Source organism: Pseudonaja textilis, chromosome 1, assembly GCF_049901715.1.
Source record: "Pseudonaja textilis isolate UNSWEBS1 chromosome 1, rPseTex1.2, whole genome shotgun sequence".
Lineage (NCBI taxonomy): Eukaryota > Metazoa > Chordata > Lepidosauria > Squamata > Elapidae > Pseudonaja > Pseudonaja textilis.
Genome location: NC_141990.1, coordinates 80,958,582 through 80,982,338, shown reverse-complemented (window position 1 = coordinate 80,982,338; position 23,757 = coordinate 80,958,582). Strand labels below are relative to the sequence as shown.

Below are 23,757 nucleotides of genomic sequence, written 5' to 3'. Positions count from 1 at the left end.
TGAAGATATATAATTATTTACACATTCAGAAAAAAAAAGAGTAATGATACCAAAGGGAAAAAGCTTTTCATTTATGAACAATATATTTTTCCAATTTTCTACATGGCTGAATGTTCATAGATATACTGTATTTCATGCATGCTCTCTAGAATTTTTCTTGGAAATAAGTTTCATTTACCTCTTGCTTAGCTCTTGTAAGATAGACAAAATCCAGACAGAAAAGCCTAATGTATTTACAATGATAGTCTCTTTCTGCATATGAATTGCCCCCATTCTATTTTTTTTTTGTCAAGCTTCCACATGTTGAAATGAATGTCAGAATGGATCTGATGTCCAGCCTTTGAAGTCTACTGAACTACTGTATTTCCCCCAAAATAAGACCTGGTCTTTATTTTTTTGCCAATAAAAAGATACCAGGTCTTATTTTCAGAGGATGTCTTCCACTGACTTATCTCATGGTGGTGGCACCAACAGCCCTGCCCAGCAGGAGCCCACTGCTGGCCCACTTCCTCTGTGGCCGCTTGCAACAGCTTGTGCGCATTGCCCCTGGAGTCCTTTTAGCTGTCAGAGGCCTTCTGAAAAGGCATCTGCAGCTGAAAAATGAAGTCTGGATTGACACGTGCACTGCTCCTGGCCTCCATTTTGCCATTAGAGGCCTTTCCTGAAGGGCCTCTGACAATGAAATCGAGACCAGGGGCAATGCATGCATCAATCTGGAGCCCGTTTCTCGACTGCAGAGGCCTTTCCTATAGGGCCTGACAGTGAAACAGACTCCAGGGGCGATGCGCACAAGTGCCATGAGTGGCCGCAGAAGAAGTGGGCTGGCAAGGCAAAACAGATGTCAAGCTGTGTGAGGCCTGGTAAGTAGGGCAACTCCACCCCCCATCCCCACCCTAGCTTAATTTTTTCCCATGTGCCTTGCCCTACCCCGGCACACCAGAGTGGATGCGGTATTAACTAGGACTTATTTTGGGGGTAGTGCTTATATTGGGTGCATGTATAAAAATCAAACTAGGGCTTACTTTTGGGGTAGGTCATCTTTTCAGGGAAACACGGTATATTTATTATACAAAATGAAACCAAATTTAATCTTCCCAAATTAGGAGAATTCTTGTATTCAATTAATCATAGAATCTCCCAACTTAGTTTTAGATTGAGCTGTCATATGTTTTGCAGTTCATCTGTTTAGCTAAATGTTGCTCGATTACACTGAAAAGTCTTAAATGTTCTATTATAAAATCAAATTCATGAAAGAACTCCTGTCTCTTACTTCTGATATATGAATTGGTGACTTGGGGCCAAGTCTAACTTGCAGATTGAAACCCTCCATCAATTTCTTTCTTCTAGTTGTTTACATTCATATCAGGCTGAAGCAGTAATTTACTTTCCCCTTTTTTGCAGATGAAGGAATGAGGGGTTAATTATTATTATTTTTTAGTTTTGAATAAGGCACTGATTATTGGTGTTGCATTTGATCTTACAACTAATGGATCTCAAAAACAGCCACCTCTACAGCCACAAATAAAAATTTAGGGAGTGTCAAATTTTTCAACTTTCAATTTCCGAACATTAGGGGCACTCAAAAGTTGTGACATGCCTTGGGGATCATAAAATATTTTGGTTACTTTAATATAATTTAGATGTGCTTGGTAACTAACTACATAAATATTTTAACTTTTTAACATTTTGTTTGTTTCATTTGATCATCTGATGTCAGTGACTGATTTTTATACCATCTGATGTCAATCTCCTATATAATCCAGCTGTCATGCTCTGTGATTTTAAACAAAGATTAAAATATGTTTGAATAAATCAACCCTTATGAGTACAGTTCCAGTTCACTGACAATAGATAAAAGAAGTTGATAGTAGTTCAAGAATTCTGTCATTATAACTTGCCTCATGCGCCCTCTGCTGTTCTAAAAGAATCTGGTAGTTTCCTGAAATTTCTGCAGCCAGTTTCTGTTCCGTTTGAACCAAGAACTCCATCCAAGTCTCACATTTTTCTAGGAAGGTTTGTTGCTGCAGCATGAAGGACTGTAGCTTACTGCAAGGATAAAGAAGGATTCAATGCACATCTGTGTCTAAAAAACAAACTTATGATGTTTATTTTTTTAAAAAAATTACAACCTGACTTAAACAACATTACTGACTTTATCTTGGAGTTTTTAAAAATATGATGAAAAAGGAAATAAAGGAAACAAACTGGAATATAAGCACAACATTTGGGGATGCCTATTTCTGTAATTTAAAGTTTGTGAAAATTGTCTCACTTAAAACTTTATTTTAATTCCTAAAGAAAAAAAGTTCAGAAGTACTTTTATTTTTTAAGCTCACTCTGTTTTAATAATAGATTATTAAGATCTTCTCTATGGAGAAATTAAAAAGATAGTAATAATCAATCACACATTTTAACCTGTTACTTCTATAAACCTCACTTTTTATCAGGTTTTTCTTCCTCTCTCCCTTTGTTTGGATTCATGCATTATGTTAAGCCACAATGCAGTTTGTTTGCCTTGGGTTTAGCACCTAACTTTGATTTTTCCAGCACAATCTTTTAAAAGAAACCATAGTTGAGGGTTCAGACTAGACAATCTATTGGTGACAAGATTCTCACTTTTTTTTTTTGTTTAAAGCCACAGCAGAAACATGGGGACGTAATCAGAAGGAACAGATCAAAAAGGTTATTTTATTTTGCATTGGAGTTCTTTTCACATAAGAGAAGGTAGATCCAAAGGCATTGTAAGCAAAACCTGGGTCAAAGGCACTAATTCTTCATTCCTCACATATACATATCAAATGAACTGAAAGAATATTTGACAGCTCAAGAAATCGGTTTCCTGCAGCCAATTAGCATTTCTGAAGCAAAAAATATACATTATAATGTCTCTCTCTAGAATGTTCACACCCTGACTGCCTTATTCTGTTGCATGTAATTTTCCTACTGTGGCAATTATTTTTTCATTATTAGTGATTCATAGGTCACAGAATATCAACTAAGGCCAGGAAAACAGGCAGCAAACAATTTTAATGAGACCAAAATCTGAAGAATCATGAAATATCGTTTTGGCTTCTTGATTGAAGAGATGGTCCTGCTAATAAGACCCCAGCAGCTATCTCTTGAATGACATTTTTATTTGAGTTTTCTGACATTTTATATCTAATTTGTTTTATTTTGTGTCATCTAATTACCTCGGGAAGGCCAATTGGCTTTGTAAAGTAGGTATACACAAACAATCTTTCAGCCAGTGAAGCACAGTAGATAAAATTAGATTTAAATAAAGTTCTGGCAAAATAGACAAAATATATTCTTAAATTTTACTTCTGGACCTTTTTTGACCCATAGTAGAAAGAGTCTTGCTTGAAACCATATAACAGAATAAGTGAATTTTTATATCTTTCCGAAACTTATGCAATTCTAGAATTAGTCTGAACATTAGGATTAGAATTGTTGGCCTGACAACTCTGCTTTATTAAAACTCCAATCTGTTTAAATTACACAGTTTTGTAAATATCTGACTTACCTGAATCTTTCAGTAGTTTGTGAAGAAATCACTGACCAGCATCTATTCAGATTTTGCATCCTTTTTATTTCTTTATCATTCAAGGGCAACCTATACCCCAGCTCATTTAGACGATCCAAATCTGGTGCCATGCTGCTGAATTTTAACATCTGGCACTGTAAAGTGACATGAAACAAGGTTTCTTAATAGTTTTAATTACCATATTTGGATGGATACATTTTGATGCTTTATATTACAATAATAAAACATATTTTATTTTCAGTTTATAAAGTTTCCCATAGTCTAATTGTTTCCCTGGGCATCTCACAAGCAAAGTTCTATTTAGGAGAAAAAAATATCAATAACATTTCCATTTTTAAGAAGATTGATTAAAGTTCCCAATATGACTTAAATATACAGGGATAATGTTAATGTATTTTTTATTAATAAAACATCTAATCTCTCTCCTCCAGTGCAACAAACATGAAACTATTCCTTGGAATACACCTTAAAATAGTTTTGAGCTCTTAACTGTGCTAATAAGGCTTCAATGTTATGTTTATTGTGAATAGCTGAGAAAAAGTAGCATTGCATTCATCTGTGAGAAATGCTGTTGAGGAAGTCAGCAATGAGTACCGTTTATTGTAACAGATCTTATTATTATATGAGAACACTTACATACAAGTTAAAAACAAAGCTAAGGGCTTTATATACATACATACATACATACATACATATATATATATATATATATATTTGTTTTCTTAAGTTTTCGCGGGTACTTACATGTATGATATTCAGTTTTGTTAGGTATTTTCACACGTCATTAAAAGCACAACTATAATGACGTGGGAAAATACCTGAACAAAACTGAATATCATATATGTATGTATGTGTATTGTGTGTGTGTGTGTGTATGTGTGTGTGTGTGTGTGTGTGTATACACACACACACACACACACAGACACACACACATATATATATGTTTTCTTAATTTTTCGCAGGTATTTATATGTATGGTACTCAGCTTTGTTCAGGTATTTTCCCACGTCATTATAGTTGTGCTTTTAAAGCTGTAGCAATGTTTCGGCAGAATCTCATCTGCCATCATCAGGCTTCTGTATAGTGTTCGTCTGTGAGTCAGACTTTCACAGCCTTTTCTGTTTTAAATTTGGTGCTAGCCTACTGCTGTGCCAGAATGTTTTTTTCTTCTTCCTGAACACTATACAGAAGCCTGATGATAGCAGATGAGATTCTGCCGAAATGTTGCTACAACTTTAAAAGCACAACTATAATGACGTGGGGAAAATACCTGAACAAAGCTGAGTACCATACATATAAATACCCGCAAAAAATTAAGAAAACATATATATATGTCCGTGTGTCTGTGTGTGTATATGTATATATATATATCTATAGATATATAGATATAGATATAGATACAAACACTTTATTCTATCTTTTTTGACATGAACCTATTTTACTTGGTATTTAATCTCGTTCATTCTTTTAATCCACTTGATTATTCTCAAATACATAGTTCTCATTTTCCGTTCAGGTTTTTGAAAAAAAATATAAATTTATAAATACATAGGTACTCCACAACATTAAATAAAATACACTTTGAAAGTTTAAAAAAAAAACACTTTCAAAAACTTACTTTAAGCTCTTCCATTCTGTTCCTAATGATGGATGAGTCAGATGAGTGGCTTGGATCTTGCATTTTTAGCATCTCTTCCGCTTGCTTTGTCCACTGCTCCAGTCCTGCCAGACTGAGACTAAAGGTCTGGTAATCTTGAACTCCGGCCTTAAATTTTTAAAAATGGTGAGAGTCATTAATACAGGTGATTTTTTTCATGTTAGAATGGCATGATATCCAATATAAAAAAAGGAACATTATTTTTCTAATTTAAAAAATGTGCTGTTTGAATGATATGAGGCTGGAATAATTATAAGTAAAGTTGTATATTATGCTGGTTAAGGTCATAATTCAAGCTGTGCTCTAAAATTAGCTCTGTTGCCAAATGAATATGAACATTCATTTATAGGTTGTTTGCTTTAGAAAAAAAAAGGCAAAATGCTAAGATTTATATCTAATGATTTTGACTTCAAATAGAAACATAAAGAAATGCTGTACTAAGTCTGCATAAAGGAACTCAACCCTGACTATTCTTTGGTCTTAGAAAACAAACCTGACTGGAAGGGCATAAGATACTGAAGCTGAAGCTCAAATACTATGGCCATCTAGTGGGAAGAAAGGGTTTATTGGAAAAGAGCCTGATGCTGGGAAAGACTGAAGGCAAAAGGAGAAGGGACCATAAAGGATGAGATGATTAAATAGTATAATTGACACAATGGGTGTGAGTTTGGGTAGATTCAGATAGTGGAAGACAGCGGGGGGCTTAGTATGCTATGGTCCATGGGGTTGTGAAGATTCGGACATGACTTAAGCGACTGAATAACAAAAATCAGTCTGTAGAGCAGTTCTGAAGTATTGTAAGTGCCTGAAAAATAAAACACTTTGAGGAGAGCTGTTCTTTCCCCCAAACTGATTGCTTACATTACTATACCCTAATTACTATGTCCTAAGCATGATATTATGACAGCACATAAATTATAGCTGTGTGACTAGCTGAAAGTACAATAATAGACTATTTCCCTGACATGTCAAGGAACATTTCCCTACCTGTAATATTGACTGCTGTCTGTTGAGTCCCTGCTCTAAAGAAGCTAAATTCTGATTTAGTAAGAGCTGGCCAGACTGGATAGCTGCTGCTGCAGAAGAATCCACTTGCTGCTTCAGCTGTTCCCCTAGTTCACGGAGAACAGATAGAGAATCTTGCATTGTCTTCATGCCTTTAAGTAGATCCTGTGGAAATCACAGCAAATGTAAAATTGAAGATGACAACTGTATTCATAAAGTTCATTTTACTAAATATATACCATGAATGTCTTTGAACATGAGCACCTGGCATAATGCAAATATGTCATCCTGGCATGACTATGTCCAGTTCTTACAAAAACCTGATACTATTTAATTCACTTTTGTGATGTGATACAAACAATTGTGACTGTGCTATATTCTAGAGTGTATATGTAAGATATAATGTGCAATTTCCATTGAGAAACCCAAATTCACATATCTAAGTAAATGTTCCCTGAGTGACTTTAGGATGGTCTCTTTCTATTTTCACTTAATTTATCAAACCAAACCAGTATTTTAATAATCACATGAGGAGAGATTACCTCACCCTTCAATATATATTGCTTTAATCTCTCCCTCTCAAACAAAACAGAACAAAAGGATGAAATGATTGCACTTATGAATAATGTTCCTGAAGAAGCAAAATTGTTCAGCTTGCCACTGGATACTATCAGGGAGCCGAAGAAAGTCACAATTTCCAAAGTTCTGGAGATGGAACAGCATAGTTACCATCCCCCCAAATTAACTGGGTTTACTGTATTCTCTGCTCAACTCCCATGCATCTGTTGGGCACCGAATACCCTTTATTTTCTTATGGCCTAGAGAAAAAATTAATAATGTGATCCTAATCAAAAATATGGAAAAGCAGATAAACTTACTTTGCAAGACACAGTGAGGTAGTAGACTTTGTGAGACAAATAATAGAAGGAGAAAAAGACATTTTCTTTCCATTATCAGGGAAAGAATTCGTAATTTCCTAATTTGTAATAATCTATACTAGTTTAATATACTTATTTGCTTGCTGGTATCTCAGTATAGGACTGTATTACCCATAGGAACAGTTTACATCACAAGCTTGTTAAACATACATTGCAGTCATGAATCCAAACAGTAACTTCATCATCAACAGTGTCCTTATTGAGTTCAGCCTTCAAAAGTTCGTTTGTTCGGTCCTCATACTGCCGGACAGTGGAAGAGCATTGCAAGTAATAGTTTTTATACTTCTGCCAGAGATGAAGCAGACCTTTACTGGAATGCAAATGCTCTGCAATTTCTTCTAGAAGATTATTCCATCTGGAAAAATAAAAGAAACAGATTCTAGTGCAAAAGATACATGCAAATAACGGATAGCGCAAATAATGGATAGTGGATAAGGAAAATCTTTTGAATACATGGCATAAATTAGCCTTATAGCAGATGCCATATACAAAGGTAGTTGTAGAAGGACAAAAGAATTAAACTTTGCAGTCAGGATATCAAAAGTTGTCTTTAGTTAAAAGAATCTGGAAGAAAGAATTTGGAAGACACAGTTAGAAAATATTGAAATTGAATTATTTTTCCTGATAGTCTTCTCTTTAATAACAATGAACTTTAATTTGGTTGGTGTTTTAAAGGGTCGGTAAAGGTTGGCTACAAATTGCTATCTTTTCTTCCAAAATTATATATTTTTATGATTGTATTGTTTCTGGAAGAGCAAAACTACACTATGGACATATGAAATCTTTGCTATTATTACAATGTTATCTGAAACAAAAATGCAGCTAGAGTTGTCTGCATGGTAGGGAGAGAGGAATTCCAAATTTAAAAAAGAAGCAAATATAAAAAGCATTTAGGGCTAGAGATTTTAAAAATATATTAAAGTATATATTTGAAAATAGCAAAGTTAAAATATATATTTGAAAATAGCAAAGTGTTTTATATAATGCATTAAAATATATATTTGAACATTAAAATATATATTTGAAAATAGCAAAGTATTTTATATAATGAGTTAACAGACTAAATTTACACAATTCAAGTTTTATGTATGTATGTATGTATGTATGTATGTATGTATGTATGTATGTATGTATACACAGAGAGAGAGAGTAGTAAAGTATATAAATATATACACATATTCACAAAAAATGTGAATTTATATGTAATTCAAAACATATCTCCAAAACTTACTATTTCCCCTTTATTTTATTAGAAGTTTTCAACACAATAAAAGTTTTTTTAAAAATAGAAAAAACAAAGGAAAACATTGAATTATGACTTCTGCCCTTTTTAAATCTAGTAATTGACATTTTAACTTTTCCCTTTTACTTGAACACTTTTTAATCCCCAACTCCATGAACCATCTATTCATTCCCTTCTTCCTTCCACACAATGTCAATGTAAGGTTTCTAGTCTTAGTCTAGCTTCTAAATTTTTTTTAATCTGCTTTCTCAATTAATCACTAAATATTTGGAAAATACTTGCCAAAGGGAAATCTATATTATACTAGATTTCCAATTTGCTGGTAGGTACAAATTGTAGATTTTACTTAAAATAACAATAGTATTTTCATACCTTAAGTTCATTTCTTTCAAAGTATAATTAAGTGCCTCTGTAACTGGTGGATGGCATTCTTTCAATAGTGCATTGGTCACTGACCCAAATTTTTGTAAGCGATGGTCTTGTTTTTGCAATTCATCTAGCAAGTTCTAAACAAAGAAAAATAAGATTCAAGCAAACAGAAATATGCAGGTTTTTAAAAAAATTGTAAAAGATAGAATTTTTGTTAAAAAAAAATCTCATTTTTAAAATCACAATTGGTGGGTAATTATTATAGCAGGCACTAAAATGATGGGAGCAAAGAAGTGATGAAATCTTGAAGCATCATTGAATAAAGATTGGTATGAATTTTCTTAGACTAATTTTAACTTTATTTCATAAAGTTAAAATGTCTATTACATTTAGAGTGGCATCTGTTTATTTTCTTAACATTCTATCTAAATTCCATGATCTTGCTTAATATAATAAATGTGTTTGTTCTTATGGCTTACCTGAAGATTATCTACTTGGACTTTCACTGCTTCCAAAGAGCCAGTAAGAAGATGAAAACGAGACAGAGAATACCTTGCTTCCATTATGTAGCTATTAAGTTCTTCATAAGATGCTTTGTAAACTCTCCACTGATGAAGGGCAGATTGTAGCAGTGTTTTCAGCTGACCAACCTGGCCATAATGAAACAAGAAATACAATAAAATTAAAAATATCAATGTATTTACTAAAATAATTTTGCATTAAAAAAGAATTGTCATTTTTTTTCTATAGTAGAACATTTTTTTAACAAATGACTATTTAGCTAACAATGCAGTAATTATTGCAGTTATTTTCTGTCCCTTCCCTAATTCTTATTTAGAAGCTAGGTACAACTGCTTACTTTGCTGAACATAATCAAGATAATCAAATCAATATTTGACTTTAAAAAAAAAGATAATGCTTCTACCTTCAGAGAAAGAGAGAGAGAGACATATGAACTGTGAATAGAAGACAAGATTTTCTTATATTTGCATAGAAAGAAGCTTTAAAGGAAAATAAACAAATGGGAGTAAGGTACAAATATTGAAAGCAAATAGTTGAAATAGAAACAGGGAAGGAAGACAGAAAAATCATCACTTCAAGCAAGATGGCAATATTTATTTATTTATCATGCCATCCCATTCACAAATCAAAGCAACTCTGTGTGGCTTACAATGTCATAAAATAATAAATATAAAAGCATTAAAACTAACAACACTTAAACGAAGACTGAAAACCAAGAACACAGATAGCACTAGAATCAGAGGTGGTATTCAGCAGGTTCTGACCAGTCCTGGAGAACCAGTAGTGGAAATTTTGAGTAGTTCAGAGAACCGGCAAATACCACCTCTGACTGGAGATTTTACAGTATCGTTCCCCTCTATGCCCACTAAGCCACGCCCACAGAACCGGTAGTAAAAAAATTTTTTGAATCCCACTACTGACTGGAATATGTCTTGGAGAAAATCTACCCATGAAAATCTACCGATGTGGTTTTAGAATTGAAACTCAATCAATCAATCGATGATTAATGGAAATAAATAGTAGAAAGATTTCAGGAATCTAACGTATAATTAATTATTTGATGCACAGCATATCGGTTTTAATATTAATCAATAATTCTTCATTTCTAGCTTTTGAATCATCTTCAACATCTGGACTGGGATGGGAGAAGAGAACATGGAGGCACAGCTCTTGATTGGAAGTGATTTTTACTTTTATCATTCAGAATATATATAGCTTCTTTCTTGATACCAGTGGTTTGAAATCTCCCAATTTAAGGAAGGTACATTTTCTTGCACTCCTTCTTACTTACCTGGTGGTCCAGATTTGCCCAAGAATTATTTAGCTTTTGGAGGGCATCCATAACAGCAACACAGACTTCTTCTTTTTTGTTTTGTATTAAGGAAAACCCAGTCTGTTCAACTTTTTCAAGTTCTATCTCTTTTGTTTTTAATTGATCTTCAAGTTCCTGAAGGAAATAAAAATGGTCATATTGTGTTTTTAACTGCATAAGGCTTTTGTAAAATCACTAATTACTAACAACTTATGATTAGAGTTTTCACATTCAGTACAACAAAGAATGAACTGTACTATCAATAAGAAATATCAATTATAAACATACTAGTTTATTTAAAAGTAAAGAATAGCTGTATCAGGAGATAGTAAGAACAGAAGACAATGAATTGGGGAAGATCATAAAGATTTGAAAATCGAAGTTGAAAAATTGTGGCATATTTGGCCATGGTGGTCCCATTGGCACATTGGTGCCATACCAAAATATCTTGTATGGCACATTGATGAAACTTCCATCTGTCAATTACAAAAGGCCACACTGCTTGGAGCCACAAATGTACTAGACTGATACATTAAAATATTTTAGGCTCTTGGGAAGAACTTGATGTGTATGAAGGCTAAAACCAGGTATAGAACTGGCAGCTATGATGTTACATTATTGTGTATATAATAATATATTAAATTTCTATCCCATCTTGCTCTGGGTGGTTTACAAATTGATAAACATATTTTAAAACAAAGAACAATACAAAACAAAAGCAACACAGAGGAACAGAACTGGCAGAGAAAATAAATCCTACAGGAACAAAGAAAAGGAAGAAAAGAGGCACCAATCATCTCACCAAAGATTAAACATCCTCAACTTTTTTTTTAACCAACTAATTTACCAATAAATAAAAAGTTCTACCAAATAGGGAATATTCATAGGTCCTCTATTAACACACCTTACTAATTATATTAATAATATAATTAATAATAGTATTTACATCTGTCCAGATATGCAGTACAATGATATTAACTAGCATTCTGTTCTTGTTTTCAATAAAGTAATAAAACAGATTTGATTCATAATTAATGGCAAAGTTGTTTTTACCTGACAGTCTTTTAGAACATTTTGAACTGATGCTTGATCTCCAATTCTCTGTTGTTCCTTCAGTTTTGTCTCTTGAGTATCAAACCATGTTTTTAGGCTCTGAATGTTATTTTCATATTCTGTCCATGATTCAAGTAAACCTTCCAATAACTGAATCTAAAAGATAGATAGATATAGGATAGATAGATAGAGATGATAGATAGATAGATAGATAGATAGATAGATAGATAGATAGATAGATAGATAGATAGATAGATAGATATAATTCACATATTTTTTAATTCTCACTCATTATGTTAAATAAAGAAACATTTCACTGGAAAAAATACATGGGTATTGATCCATGTTTTTTACAATATTGTTTTATAATGAATTTGAAATTGAATCAAAATCCACTGCATACTTTAAAGTTTCAGTTCAGCAAAAGCAATCAATCAAATTCATTTGAATGATTGATACTGGATGACTGAATTCAATTTAACTGAAGGTTAGAAGATTTTACTTAAGTGCTTTATACAGTTTAGCATGTTCCTGAAATTAAATTCTTAGTTATAATTTCTTACAGCAAGCCAAAATTTCTACACATTTTGTGAAATGTATTTCAATTAACCCATTGTTAGAATCAATGCCGTCAGCCCACTTTGTTGTAATCTTAGCAAAATGTTTGTTATGACAAACAGAAAGTGAATGTTTAACATATTTGCAATTTTCTAACTAAGAAGGAGATGCTAAGAACTCAGTGAAAAAGTAAAAAATACAGCATGACAAATAAGGTTATACTATAGCTAAGCAACAAAAATATTGGTTTTAAATAAAAGTAACTGCTTTTAAAGATGGTACTATTTACTAAATTAAACAGTTTTATTCCTAGCAATTGAACCCTAGTAGGTTTTTTTTTTTGTAGCATTATACAGGCGGCATGTCACTGCTGCTTTCTGGAAAGATAGACATACAGTATATAAGACTGCATCAATCTGGCTTTATTAATGGATAGCATTTGATACCATCAGAACATAAGGTGTCTGTACTGCAGTTGGTATACAAGCTACCATCTGTGGAAAACACAGAACACATCTTAATTCTTCCTTCAGAATGCAGCTTTATAGCAGCATATAATGCAGCTTTTCTTTCAGATAAGCTATGTTCACACATAACAAGTTCATTTCATTACCTTTTCCATTATCAGACTCTGCAAAATCTGCCACCGCCTGTTCATAATTCCAAGTTGTTCGGCAAAATCCGTCTTGTCACTACGCTTGCTTTCCACATCCTGACTACTAATCTGTAACACTGATTGGTTAACAAAGTCCACGGTTAACTGCTTACAGCTTACATCAATCTTAAAGCCCTTGGGAAAAATACAGAAGAGAAACTCTCATATAGTACAATAGGTATTCTAGCACATGGTGTGCTTTGACTTAACAGTGTTACATCAAACTTTGCCAAAATTTTTGCTGTAATGTCCACCAGTATGCTATACTTTTTCTTTAATTCATTGAGGAGGAAGGGAAAATGGTAAATAGTTCTCAGGATTCTACATAGTAAGCTGCTTATTTGATGATGATGATGGCAGGAAACAGTTGTTTCTCTTATAGTATTTTTTTAAAAAAGAGATAATTCAAAAAATAATCCTGTAGAGAATTTTTTCATATTAAAAATAAATGTTGAAAAACTTGTCCTTATATCAAGTCATGGACTTGCTAAGGCTATGTCTGAGCTTGTTCCTTCCAATCCACTCCCTAACAGGTTCCAGACATGAATATGGAATATTGATATCCAGAACATTGATAATGTTAATATCTGTTCACCCCTGTCAGCAAGTATAACTAGTTATCATCATCATATTGATGATATCTGACCCTTTGCTCCTATATGACCTCCTTAATGCCTTCATATTGATATTAAATAGAAGTGGAGAGAGCACCTTGTTCTGAGAACCACACAAAGAAGTTGTCTCAGGTGTGTTCTCTTCCCCTCTACTAAAAGTAGCTGGAACCAACCCAGAGAGAGAAGATGAACCTAGTATTTCCACGGGGTAATTACAGGCAAAAGTTGAGTAATTAGAAACTTACATCCTAAATCAATGGGGTTTAAAATCTTCAAATGCAACTGCACAAGTTAAGTATCTACATGTGTAAAACCAGATCCAATGCAATTACGTAGGAGATATCAATGTAAAGCAATTTTCCAACTATTCCCTCTTTAAATACCTTATATTTCTGGAGGTATTCCTGGACAGCTTTGTGTCCCACTATGTTTTTTATATTTTCCTCATCCCTAGAAATAGCATTTTCCATCAAAGTAATCCAACTCATGACTTCTGCGATGGCATGGCGAGAAGGAAGCTTATCCATTTGGAGCTGCAAAAAAGTCAATCAAACGAAAACTAATAGCCAGTACATGCTTTGTTTATAAGTATATCATTATGAAAACAGGGTTGAGTTTCTGGAAAGAAGAAATTTACGAGCAATGCCTGAATAGAAGATTGTCAGAAAAAGTACTAATACGTATTTACCTATGCATTGAATGAAATGATATGTAGTGAACTAAATTTGCCCTACCTGATGTAGTTTTTCCTGCACTACTGGAATCTGTATGAGCAGTTCTGTCCACTGATGATCAATTTGTGACAGTCCAGCCCTCAAAGATGCAGTATCCACCTTCTTTAGACGGAGAAGATGATTTCCCGTGCTTAGAACAGTAGATTTTTGGGATGATTTTGCATCAACTTCTTTGGAGAATTCCTGAAATAATTGTAATTTGGCATAACTAGCAGGTTTCAGCAGTTTTATCAATAAACTTGGAGTATGAATAGAACAGAAATGTTTTTTTCTGAACTGATAATTAAGAGTGCACAGCACTGCAATATATCCATGCACAATTATTTAGCCCCCAAATATACACTGCTCAAAAAAATAAAGGGAACACAAAAATAAGACATCCTAGATCTGAATGAATGGAATATTCTTATTAAATACTTTGTTCATTACATAGTTGAATGTGCTGACAACAAAATCACACAAAAATTATCAATAGCAATCAAATTTAGCAACCCATGGAGGTCTGGATTTGGAGTTACACTCAAAATTAAAGTGGAAAAAAACACTACAAGCTGATCCAACTTTGATGTAATGTCCTTAAAACAAGTCAAAATGAGGCTCAGTAGTGTGTGTGGCCTCCATGTGCCTGTATGACCTCCCTACAACGCATGGGCATGCTCCTGATGAGGTGGCGGATGGTCTCCTGAGGGATCTCCTCCCAAACCTGGGCTAAAGCATCCCCCAACTCCTGGACAGTCTGTGGTGCAACATGCCATTGGTGGATGGAGCGAGACATGATATCCCAGATGTGCTCAATTGGATTCAGGTCTGGGGAACAGGTGGGCCAGTCCATAGCATCCTGCATTGTCTTGCAGGAACTGCTGACACACTCCAGCCACATTCTGGATGCCATCCTGGATGAGCTGTACTACCTGAGCCACTTGTGTGGGTTGTAGACTCCATCTCATGCTACCACTAAAGTGAAAGCACCACCAACATTCTAAAGTGGCCAAACCATCAGCCAGAAATCATAGGAACTGAGAAGTGGTCTGTGGTCACCACCTGCAGAACCACTCCTTTATTGGGGATGTCTTGCTATCTGCCTATGCTTTCCACCTGTTGTCTATTCCATTTCTACAACAGCATGTGAAATTGATTGTCAATCAGTGTTGCTCCATAAGTGGACAGTTTGATTTCACAGAAGTGTAATTGACTTGGAGTTACATTGTGTTGTTTAAGTGTTCCCTTTATTTTCTTGAGCAGTGTACAATAGTTCTGGATATTGCCATTATGTGTTGCTTTATAAATTTTCTTCCACAGCTTTAATAATTTTGTTACTGAACAATTAGATCATGAAACATAATGGCTCTATTTTTTATTCATACCTACCAAAAATGCATTCAGATGATCTCGAATCATTTCTAGTTCTTGAGGAACTGTAATAGATTGCTGACTCCAATATTTCAGACGGTCCATTGCTGACTGGAGCCAATGAATCAATTCAGCTGAGTCACTCTGATATCTATAAAGAGGATGAAGGACAAATTTATTTCACATTAAGCCACATATATTGATTAGTCTTTCATAAAGACATTTTCTCATGATTTAAAAGGTTCCTGACACAATATTTATCTTGAATATTCAAATTCATTTAAATTCCATTGATTATTTTTATGTAAAATTGTACACTGTCACGGGCAACAACTAAATACATATATACCAACCAATTTCAATTCCTCCCTTCATAGGAGTAGGCAGATTTAAAGATTCTCAGAGACTTCCTTATTGAAAAAAGCAAATGGCAATCAAAAGCCATGTCAATATGTAATCTGAGTGTTACACAATGAACCATAAAATTCAACTCTTTTCCTCCCAGGAAGGTATTTTATAGTTTTTTTCTTTTGTGTCAGATTCCACACTTCCTTAATGTTTTTAATTTTAATATGATATTTCTAAAGTAAATAATGTTTCTGCAAGCCAAATTATCTGCTTTGGAGATAGAGGGGAAAATATAATTAATTTAGGCTGCTTTGGACTCATTGAATGACACTTAATTAGTTCTTTATAATTCATTTATCACTCATTCATTTATTTTACAATTGTTATAGTCAACCCAACTCAAAACATTATGGATGAGTTATAGCCAGCACAGTCAAATTATAAAGCAATCACAACAATAAACCAAAAGTATATACATCCCTGGAAATAGTGTAATAATTCAACTCTTCCCCAGGTTGGATGCCAATAATAGTTAGCTAGGATTGAAAGTTGAACTTTAGCATTGTTTTCCTGGAATTCTCTCAAATTTCAAGAAGTAACATGTTATACAGGTAACTGTATTGATGAAATACAAAATGATAAAGAATCCAAACCTATTGGTTTTTTTTTAATGTCATTAGCAATACCTTGTCCAGAGTTTAAGTATAGTTTCCAGTCTGTGCAATTCTTTAGTAACTTTGTTGGTAGTATTTAACCAATGGTCCCCTATCTGGTTCAGTTGAGTTTCCAATGCTGAACACGTCACAGAGAACAGTAGTTTTTTCCCATCATCCAGCACTTGATAAAGTTTCGGTTGGTATTGACTAAGATTAGATTTCAGGTGCTTTGATAACAAAAGAAAATAAGAGACAATATGAAACTGCAATGATTTCTTTCTTTACTATAATCCATAAGGAAAAAGGAACCCAAAATTTTACCATTAAAGATGTTCCTTGTTGATGTGAAAACATACATTTTGGTAACAATTCAGATACTATACATTAAACCTTGTTCATGGTTAATGGATTTTTTGCTTTTCTTTTACCCAGATACTCTAATTTTCCATATATGCATACTCAAATATATACATGCTCATATACATGCATGCCATACATGCACATTCAAATATTCTACATATGATACACTTACATCCTACATAACATTGCAACTGTATGGCTTGACTTTTAGCCTAAACTAAGTTTGAAATAATTGCCACAGGAAATAATACGGGTACAACCTTGGATGATATTTTCAAAGAAAAACTAATTCTTAACAATAATTGTGATCCAGGAAAATTATAGAGAACTTTATTTCCGATATATAATATCCAGTCATGATTTTCTTTTTTTAATAAATGTCAGATGTAAAGAGATACCTATAGCACAGCTTCTGGGACAAAAGACTTTCCCTTTCCCTTCCTTAGAATAATTAGTATCAAAATATAACTGCAAACGGGGCTTGAATATTTATGGGAAAAGTTTCCATTGGGATGCACAAGAACTATTCCTATCTAGAGCTTAGTAGTTCATATATTTATATGCATGGTCTTGCTACAAAAAGAAGAGACAAGCCTTTTCTGCTTATGTACAGGTTCCTAGAAAAGACTATCCAAGTTATGTTCTGTAATATATGCAACTTGCTTAGTTTATGCCTAACTAATTTATCTAATTAATGCAAAAAAACCCAAATCACACAAAAATAGGTATAATCACAGTTGTCTTCTCTATTCTTGTCTCCAGGTAGTTATATTCCATGTTATAACAGATCTTTGAGGAAAAAATAAATAAAACCATGTACTACTTGAAGACAGTTAATCCCTCTCATGTAAGTAGGAAAAATATGCACAGATTTGCATTGGATTATACACATACATTTTATCATGTTATCAAATAAATGTCTACTTTGATTCTTAGTGTAAATGCACAGAATCGAGAAGGTGTTTGACATGATGTCCTGTTTGTATTCCCCTTCAAGCATTTGTCCAATGTTGTAAACTCAGCTAGGAACACATCTGGTGTGATCCATGCATCTCTTCTGTTTTTAACTGCAGCCAGGAGAGGGCAGGATGAGTTGCATCGTCATCCCTAAAAAGTTTATGTGTATAAAATGTGCAGGAATGCAGATGGACAAATTACTACTATTACCTGATAAAGGGAAATCCGATTGGCCAGCCTTTCCTCAGATTCCTCTACCAAGCCAACACTAGGAATGTTGGTTTCAACAGCCTCCAACTGCTGTGTGAGTTCCTGATAATCTTCTTCTAAATGCGTCCAAGTCTGCAAACCAAATAATTTCTCAGTGTTTTTCAAATATATCTCTAACAGAAAACTGTGCCACATTGAATTGATTCAGATAGGTAATCTAAAAAAAATCCTTTTTATTTTGCTAGTTGGTTATTCTCTAAATATGCAATATACTCTGTTGACTTGAGCAGTTCCAAGGGAAGTACACCAAAAAACAGCTCATTTTGCCTTTAAAAAAGGAAAGCAGATGGCAGTCATTCAGCTCAGAAAGTTATCACTGCTTCAGTTTCAAGTTTTATTTAGGTGGAAGGTTGTTCCATGATTTGCAGAGAAATTCTGCAATAGAACTTGCAGATAAATTCTAAATAGCTCTCAAATAAAGCAGATTACAGGAACCTACACATTATATATTATACATTATTATACATTAGAGGACTGGAGGCTAAAACATATGAAGAACGGTTGCAGGAACTGGGTATGTCTAGTTTAATGAAAAGAAGGACTAGGGGAGACATAAGAGCAGTGTTCCAGTATCTCAGGTGCTGCCACAAAGAGGAGGGAGTCAAACTATGTTCCAAAGCACCTGAAGGCAAGACAAGCAATGGACGGAAATTAATCAAGGAGAGAAGCAACTTAGAACTAAGGAGAAATTTCCTGACAGTTAAAGCAATTAATCAGTGGAACAACTTGCCTCCAGAAGTTGTGAATGCTCCAACACTGGAAGTTTTTAAAAAGATGTTGGATAACCATTTGTCTGAAGTGGTGTAGGGTTTCCTGCCTAAGTAGGAGGTTGGACTAGACGACCTCCAAGGTCCCTTCCAACTCTGTTATTCTAATTCCATTCTATTGTCTATTGAGACATTAAATATTTAAACTGACGTAATCAGAAAAGAAAAAGGATTAAGTGCCTACTATTGCTGTACAACCTTTAATGGCATTTTGCTGATGTTCTAAGTTTATTTATCCATCAGTATCAACAACAAAAAATAAACCAGGAGGGATAAATTATGTGGATTAAGGGAAAACATACGTGAAGATTAGGGAATATTCATTGCAAAAAGAATTTTAGAAAATTGGATACAAGAATATGTATACATGTAGTCCCCGATTTACAACATTCATTAGTGACCATTCAAAGTTACAATGGCACTAAAAAAATGATTTATGATCATTTTTTCACATTTAGGACACTTGCAGGATGGATTTAGGATGGTTGATAACTGGCATGTATTGTAAAGATTGTAAGATTGTAAAATTTGGCAAAAGTCACTTAACAACTATTTGCTTAGCATGTCTTGCTTAGCAATAGAAATTGTTGGCTCAGTTGTGGTCATAAATCAAGGATTAGCTGTATTACAGAAGTATATAAAAATTGCTACCAATTTTTGCTACCAATTTTTGATATTTTTTGCCAAACAAATTAATAAACAATTAATGTAAAAATGGGATGAAAATGAAGTTATAAAATGTCCATACTGCCCAGGTGGCAAAATGATTTTGGGGTTGCTCAAAAGATTCTGAACTTTTAATTTGATGTCTTCAGGAGACAAATTGAGCCTCTCTGCAAACATTTGCATAACTTTTCTTAAGAAAATTTTTATGCCACTGGCAAACTGAATGAAAATTTAAAATTTAAAGCAAAAGAAAAAAGAAAATTTTACCTCTAGAATATATTCCAGCTCCACTCCTTTCTTATGAGCTTGTTTTAACACTGCAGAGCCTTGTGCCATAAGATCCACATGGATTTGAGCTTCCTTCACAAGAGCAAAGCTGCTTATTTTTCTAAAAAGCGTTTCTGTTAGGATCGTGTGTGCCTCCAGTCCTTGGAAATATTCCTGAGAAAATTATCATTATTTGTTATTAACACACTAGGAATTAAATTTGTTTTGTTTCAACTCCAGGTCAGAAGCAAGCATCATTGACATTTTCAAATAATGTGGTTTTGCATTTAAACTACATCACAAAAAAAATAGCAGGGTTTATTTGAATATACCCAAGATTAAAACACAATTTTTAATTATTTGAAATATTCCTATACACTCTGATTATTGTACTGCCAAAATATGTCTACTCCTTATGGAAGGGGAAATCTATTCCATTATGACTCAAGCCTTAATCCCCTTGCATTTAGACTATTCCAATTCACTTTATGTGGAGCTACCTTTTAAAACAACTCAGAAGGTATGAATGGAACAAAACGTAGTGTCTTCAGATAATTAAATTTAATAGAGCTACAGTGGTACAGTTATAGCAATGATTGGTAAGAGATTTGTAAGGTTCACACGTTGATCATATTCATAGTAATTGAAATCTGTTTTCCCATGTATTGGGACAATGTGGAGCTTGAGTCCCTAGAGGATGCTTTGTCTGTCATAGAGCATTTGCCTTCTGATCTTATTACTTTTTTAAAAGTACAAGTTGCCCAGAGGTGTTTGGATCTTGGTAGACTCTAAATTGTACTAAAAAAAAAAGGTTTCTGGGTCAAATCCAAGGTGACTGGTTTTAATTTATACTGTTCTACATGACTTAGCCTGTCCTGTCTTGAGAATGGCTGCTGTTCTGACCCAAACACTTCTCCAATAAAACAAACATGAACCAAAGGGAACAGAAACCTTTTAATGATTCTTACAAATCCATGGTTAAAAGGCTGCTGCAAACTAATTAACTTTGATAAGCACAAGCCTTGCCAAAACTGTGAGAGGCTGCCAAAAATAACAGATAAAGTTACCTAGAGATATTTTACAACACAAGAGTCTTCAAATAGCAACTTAGGATACTGCAATGTCCACGAGGCTCAAGTTTCAAAATGTCTTTGCTTCCTACAAAGAACATTTGCTTCACAGCTGGCTTTTATCTTCTTGAAGGAGGGGCCATTACCTTGCAGCCTTACTCCCAAATCACCCATGCTGCTGCAGCTGCTCTTTCTTGTGAGCAGCCCTATGTGCACACGCACTTGGCACAGGCTCCTCAGGAACCTCTTCATCTATACTGCCAGCCCCCACAATCTCTGAAGGCAGCAGTCCACTCCTTAATGGTCCTGGCCCCTCATCTGAGTCCTCACTCTCCTCAGCTGTCTGTACCTGCTGCTGGCTAACCACAACAGCTGCTGAGAATCCCTACCTCACGTAACATGAGAGAAGTGACAACCCAAAGTAGGGAATATTTTGTCACCTTGAAGTAAATGAAACCACCGCCTTATTTGCTTTTTGCAGTCAAAAGCAATTTATTCCAATAGGTTTTTGATGCAAATGAGGGACAGAGGCTGCTTTTCATGGTTTGGCATTTTATTAAGCAATAATCGACAAAATGCCAAACCATGAAAAGCAACTACTAAGGCAGCCCTTAAAGTTTGCAGTGGCTCACTGGCTAAGACGCTGAGCTTGTCGATCAGAAAAAGGGTGGCAATTTGAATCCCTAGCACTGCATAATGGAGTGAGCTCCCGTTACTTGTCCCAGCTTCTGCCAACCTAACAGTTTGAAAGCATGTAAAAATGCAAGTAGAAAAATAGGGACTATTTTAACAGCATTCCATCTGCCTTCGACGTTTAGTCATGCCGGCCACATGACCACAGAGACGTCTTTGGACAGTGCTGGCTCTTCAGCTTTGAAATGGAGATGAGCACTACCCCCTAGAGTCAGGAATGACTAGCACATATGTGCGAGGGGAAGCTTTACATTTACCTTTAAGGTAGCCGTTAGTAGTCTGCTTTTTATAGGTTGGCATTTTGACAATTATTTTCATCATCTCTGTATTTATTATTGTACAAGACTCGTTTATTATATGAGTATTTTGAGGTAAATATTTGCATTAATAAATAAAAATTCCTTTAGCCATCATTAGCTTTAAAATTATTCCAAATGGCATTTAATCACATTGAAATAACTACTGTCTTTCCAGATTGGTAAACAGGAGAATTACAGAAAAGGACTCTATTAAATGGCAGCAAGAGTAAGTTATAAATGTAGGAATTGTTTTCACCTTGTGCTTGTCAAGAAGCTGTTGGATTTCCTTTTTGGAGACAACTATCAGTTTGTGATCACCTGCCATCTTTTCTTTCCCAGTTTCAATTAGGTCAGCCAGATCTTGCAAAGCTTGGTCATATTGACCCTTCAGTGCCAGATTTTGGTTCAATCCACTGCGCCGTGATCCTATGATCACAATCAACTCATCATACATATCCTGATACATGAAAAGAAAAAGCAAAAAAAAAATACATTACAATCATAGAATAATAAATGTTCTATCTTACATATTGGCAAAAAAAAAAAAAAAATACAGGCTGAATAGTCAAGACCTTGTTGATGATCCAAACTCTGTCACGGATCTTGGAGTACTCATCTCAAATGATCCCACTGTAACTACATAGCCAAAAAGGCATTAAGAGTTGTTAACCTAATCCTACGTAGCTTTTTCTCCGGTAATATCACTCTACTAACTAGAGCATATAAAACATTTTCTAGACTAATACTTGAATACAGCTCATCAGTCTGGAACCTGCATTACATATCTCATATTAATACAATTGAGAAAGTCCAGAAATATTTTACGAGAAGAATCCTCCATTCTTCTACTTGTAGCAGAATATCATATGCCACCAGACTTGAAATTCTAGACCTAGACAACCTAGAATTACGCCGCCTTCAGTTTGATCTAAGTATAGTACATAAAATTATATATTGCAATGTCCTACCTATCAATGAATACTTCAGCTTCAACCAAAAAAATACAAGAGCACAAAATAGATACAAACTAAAGATAAGCTGCACCAAACTTGATTGCAGGAAATATGACTTCAGCAACAGAGTAGTCAATGTCTGGAATACTCTACTTGACTCTGGTTTCTTCCCCAAACCCCCAAACCTTCAACATTAGACTGTCTACTATTGACCTCACCCCTTTCCTAAGAGATCTGTAGGGGGCATGCATAAGTGCACCAACGTGCCTACCGTCCCTGTCCTATTGCTTCTTTTCTATTTTTCTTATATGTATCCATGTATTCATAACTATGTTTTTACTTATACCTGTTATCTAATAATTGTTTAAATAGATAGATAGATAGATAGATAGATAGATAGATAGATAGATAGATAGATAGATAGATAGATAGATGAAAAAGAAATTGGAATATGAGTTCAATTACTTAGGGCCAGTAATGGCAATCAAGATAAATGAGCTATATGAGCTACATACAACTCCTTATGATCATTACATTTCCACCAAAATTTTATTTTTGGATGTTAATTGACAAATGAAGCAAACTCAATGATTTTTGCAATCCTCTGAAGTTATTTTACATCTGATTCATATAAAATGAATTTCTTATCTATAAATGGATAATAAATAATAAATAGATAATTCATCAGCAAAAAAGGAAAACAAATACTATGCTGGTAATTATAAAAAGTTGTTTCTAAAAATTTTATTACCTGAAGTTTGGATAATTCTTGCATGAAAGATTGATCAATTTGCAGTTTATCTCCACGTTTCTTTAATTCAGTGATACCTGCATCCAATTCTTTCAGTCCTTGTTCTAGTTGCTCGATAGCCTATGTAAAGAAGAACAATTCACTGC

At 34.2% G+C, this 23,757-nt stretch overlaps 1 protein-coding gene across 2 annotated transcripts in view; it reads right to left on the bottom strand.

Annotated features, from left to right (window-relative positions):
• Positions 1–23,757, bottom strand: part of SYNE1 (spectrin repeat containing nuclear envelope protein 1) — a 212,762-nt gene that overhangs the window by 59,000 nt on the left and 130,005 nt on the right. For both annotated transcript variants that reach the window (XM_087939369.1, XM_087939379.1), the window contains exons 90-107: positions 23,612–23,731; positions 22,164–22,364; positions 19,846–20,019; positions 18,086–18,217; positions 16,589–16,785; positions 15,573–15,705; positions 14,205–14,387; positions 13,854–14,003; positions 12,815–12,991; positions 11,644–11,799; positions 10,570–10,725; positions 9,236–9,406; positions 8,760–8,893; positions 7,295–7,499; positions 6,189–6,371; positions 5,163–5,309; positions 3,524–3,678; positions 1,899–2,046 (exon numbers count right to left, since the gene is read on the bottom strand). In XM_087939369.1, coding sequence (XP_087795495.1) covers positions 1,899–2,046; positions 3,524–3,678; positions 5,163–5,309; positions 6,189–6,371; positions 7,295–7,499; positions 8,760–8,893; positions 9,236–9,406; positions 10,570–10,725; positions 11,644–11,799; positions 12,815–12,991; positions 13,854–14,003; positions 14,205–14,387; positions 15,573–15,705; positions 16,589–16,785; positions 18,086–18,217; positions 19,846–20,019; positions 22,164–22,364; positions 23,612–23,731 — 2,922 coding nt within the window. The remainder of the gene's footprint in view (positions 1–1,898; positions 2,047–3,523; positions 3,679–5,162; positions 5,310–6,188; positions 6,372–7,294; positions 7,500–8,759; positions 8,894–9,235; positions 9,407–10,569; positions 10,726–11,643; positions 11,800–12,814; positions 12,992–13,853; positions 14,004–14,204; positions 14,388–15,572; positions 15,706–16,588; positions 16,786–18,085; positions 18,218–19,845; positions 20,020–22,163; positions 22,365–23,611; positions 23,732–23,757) is intronic.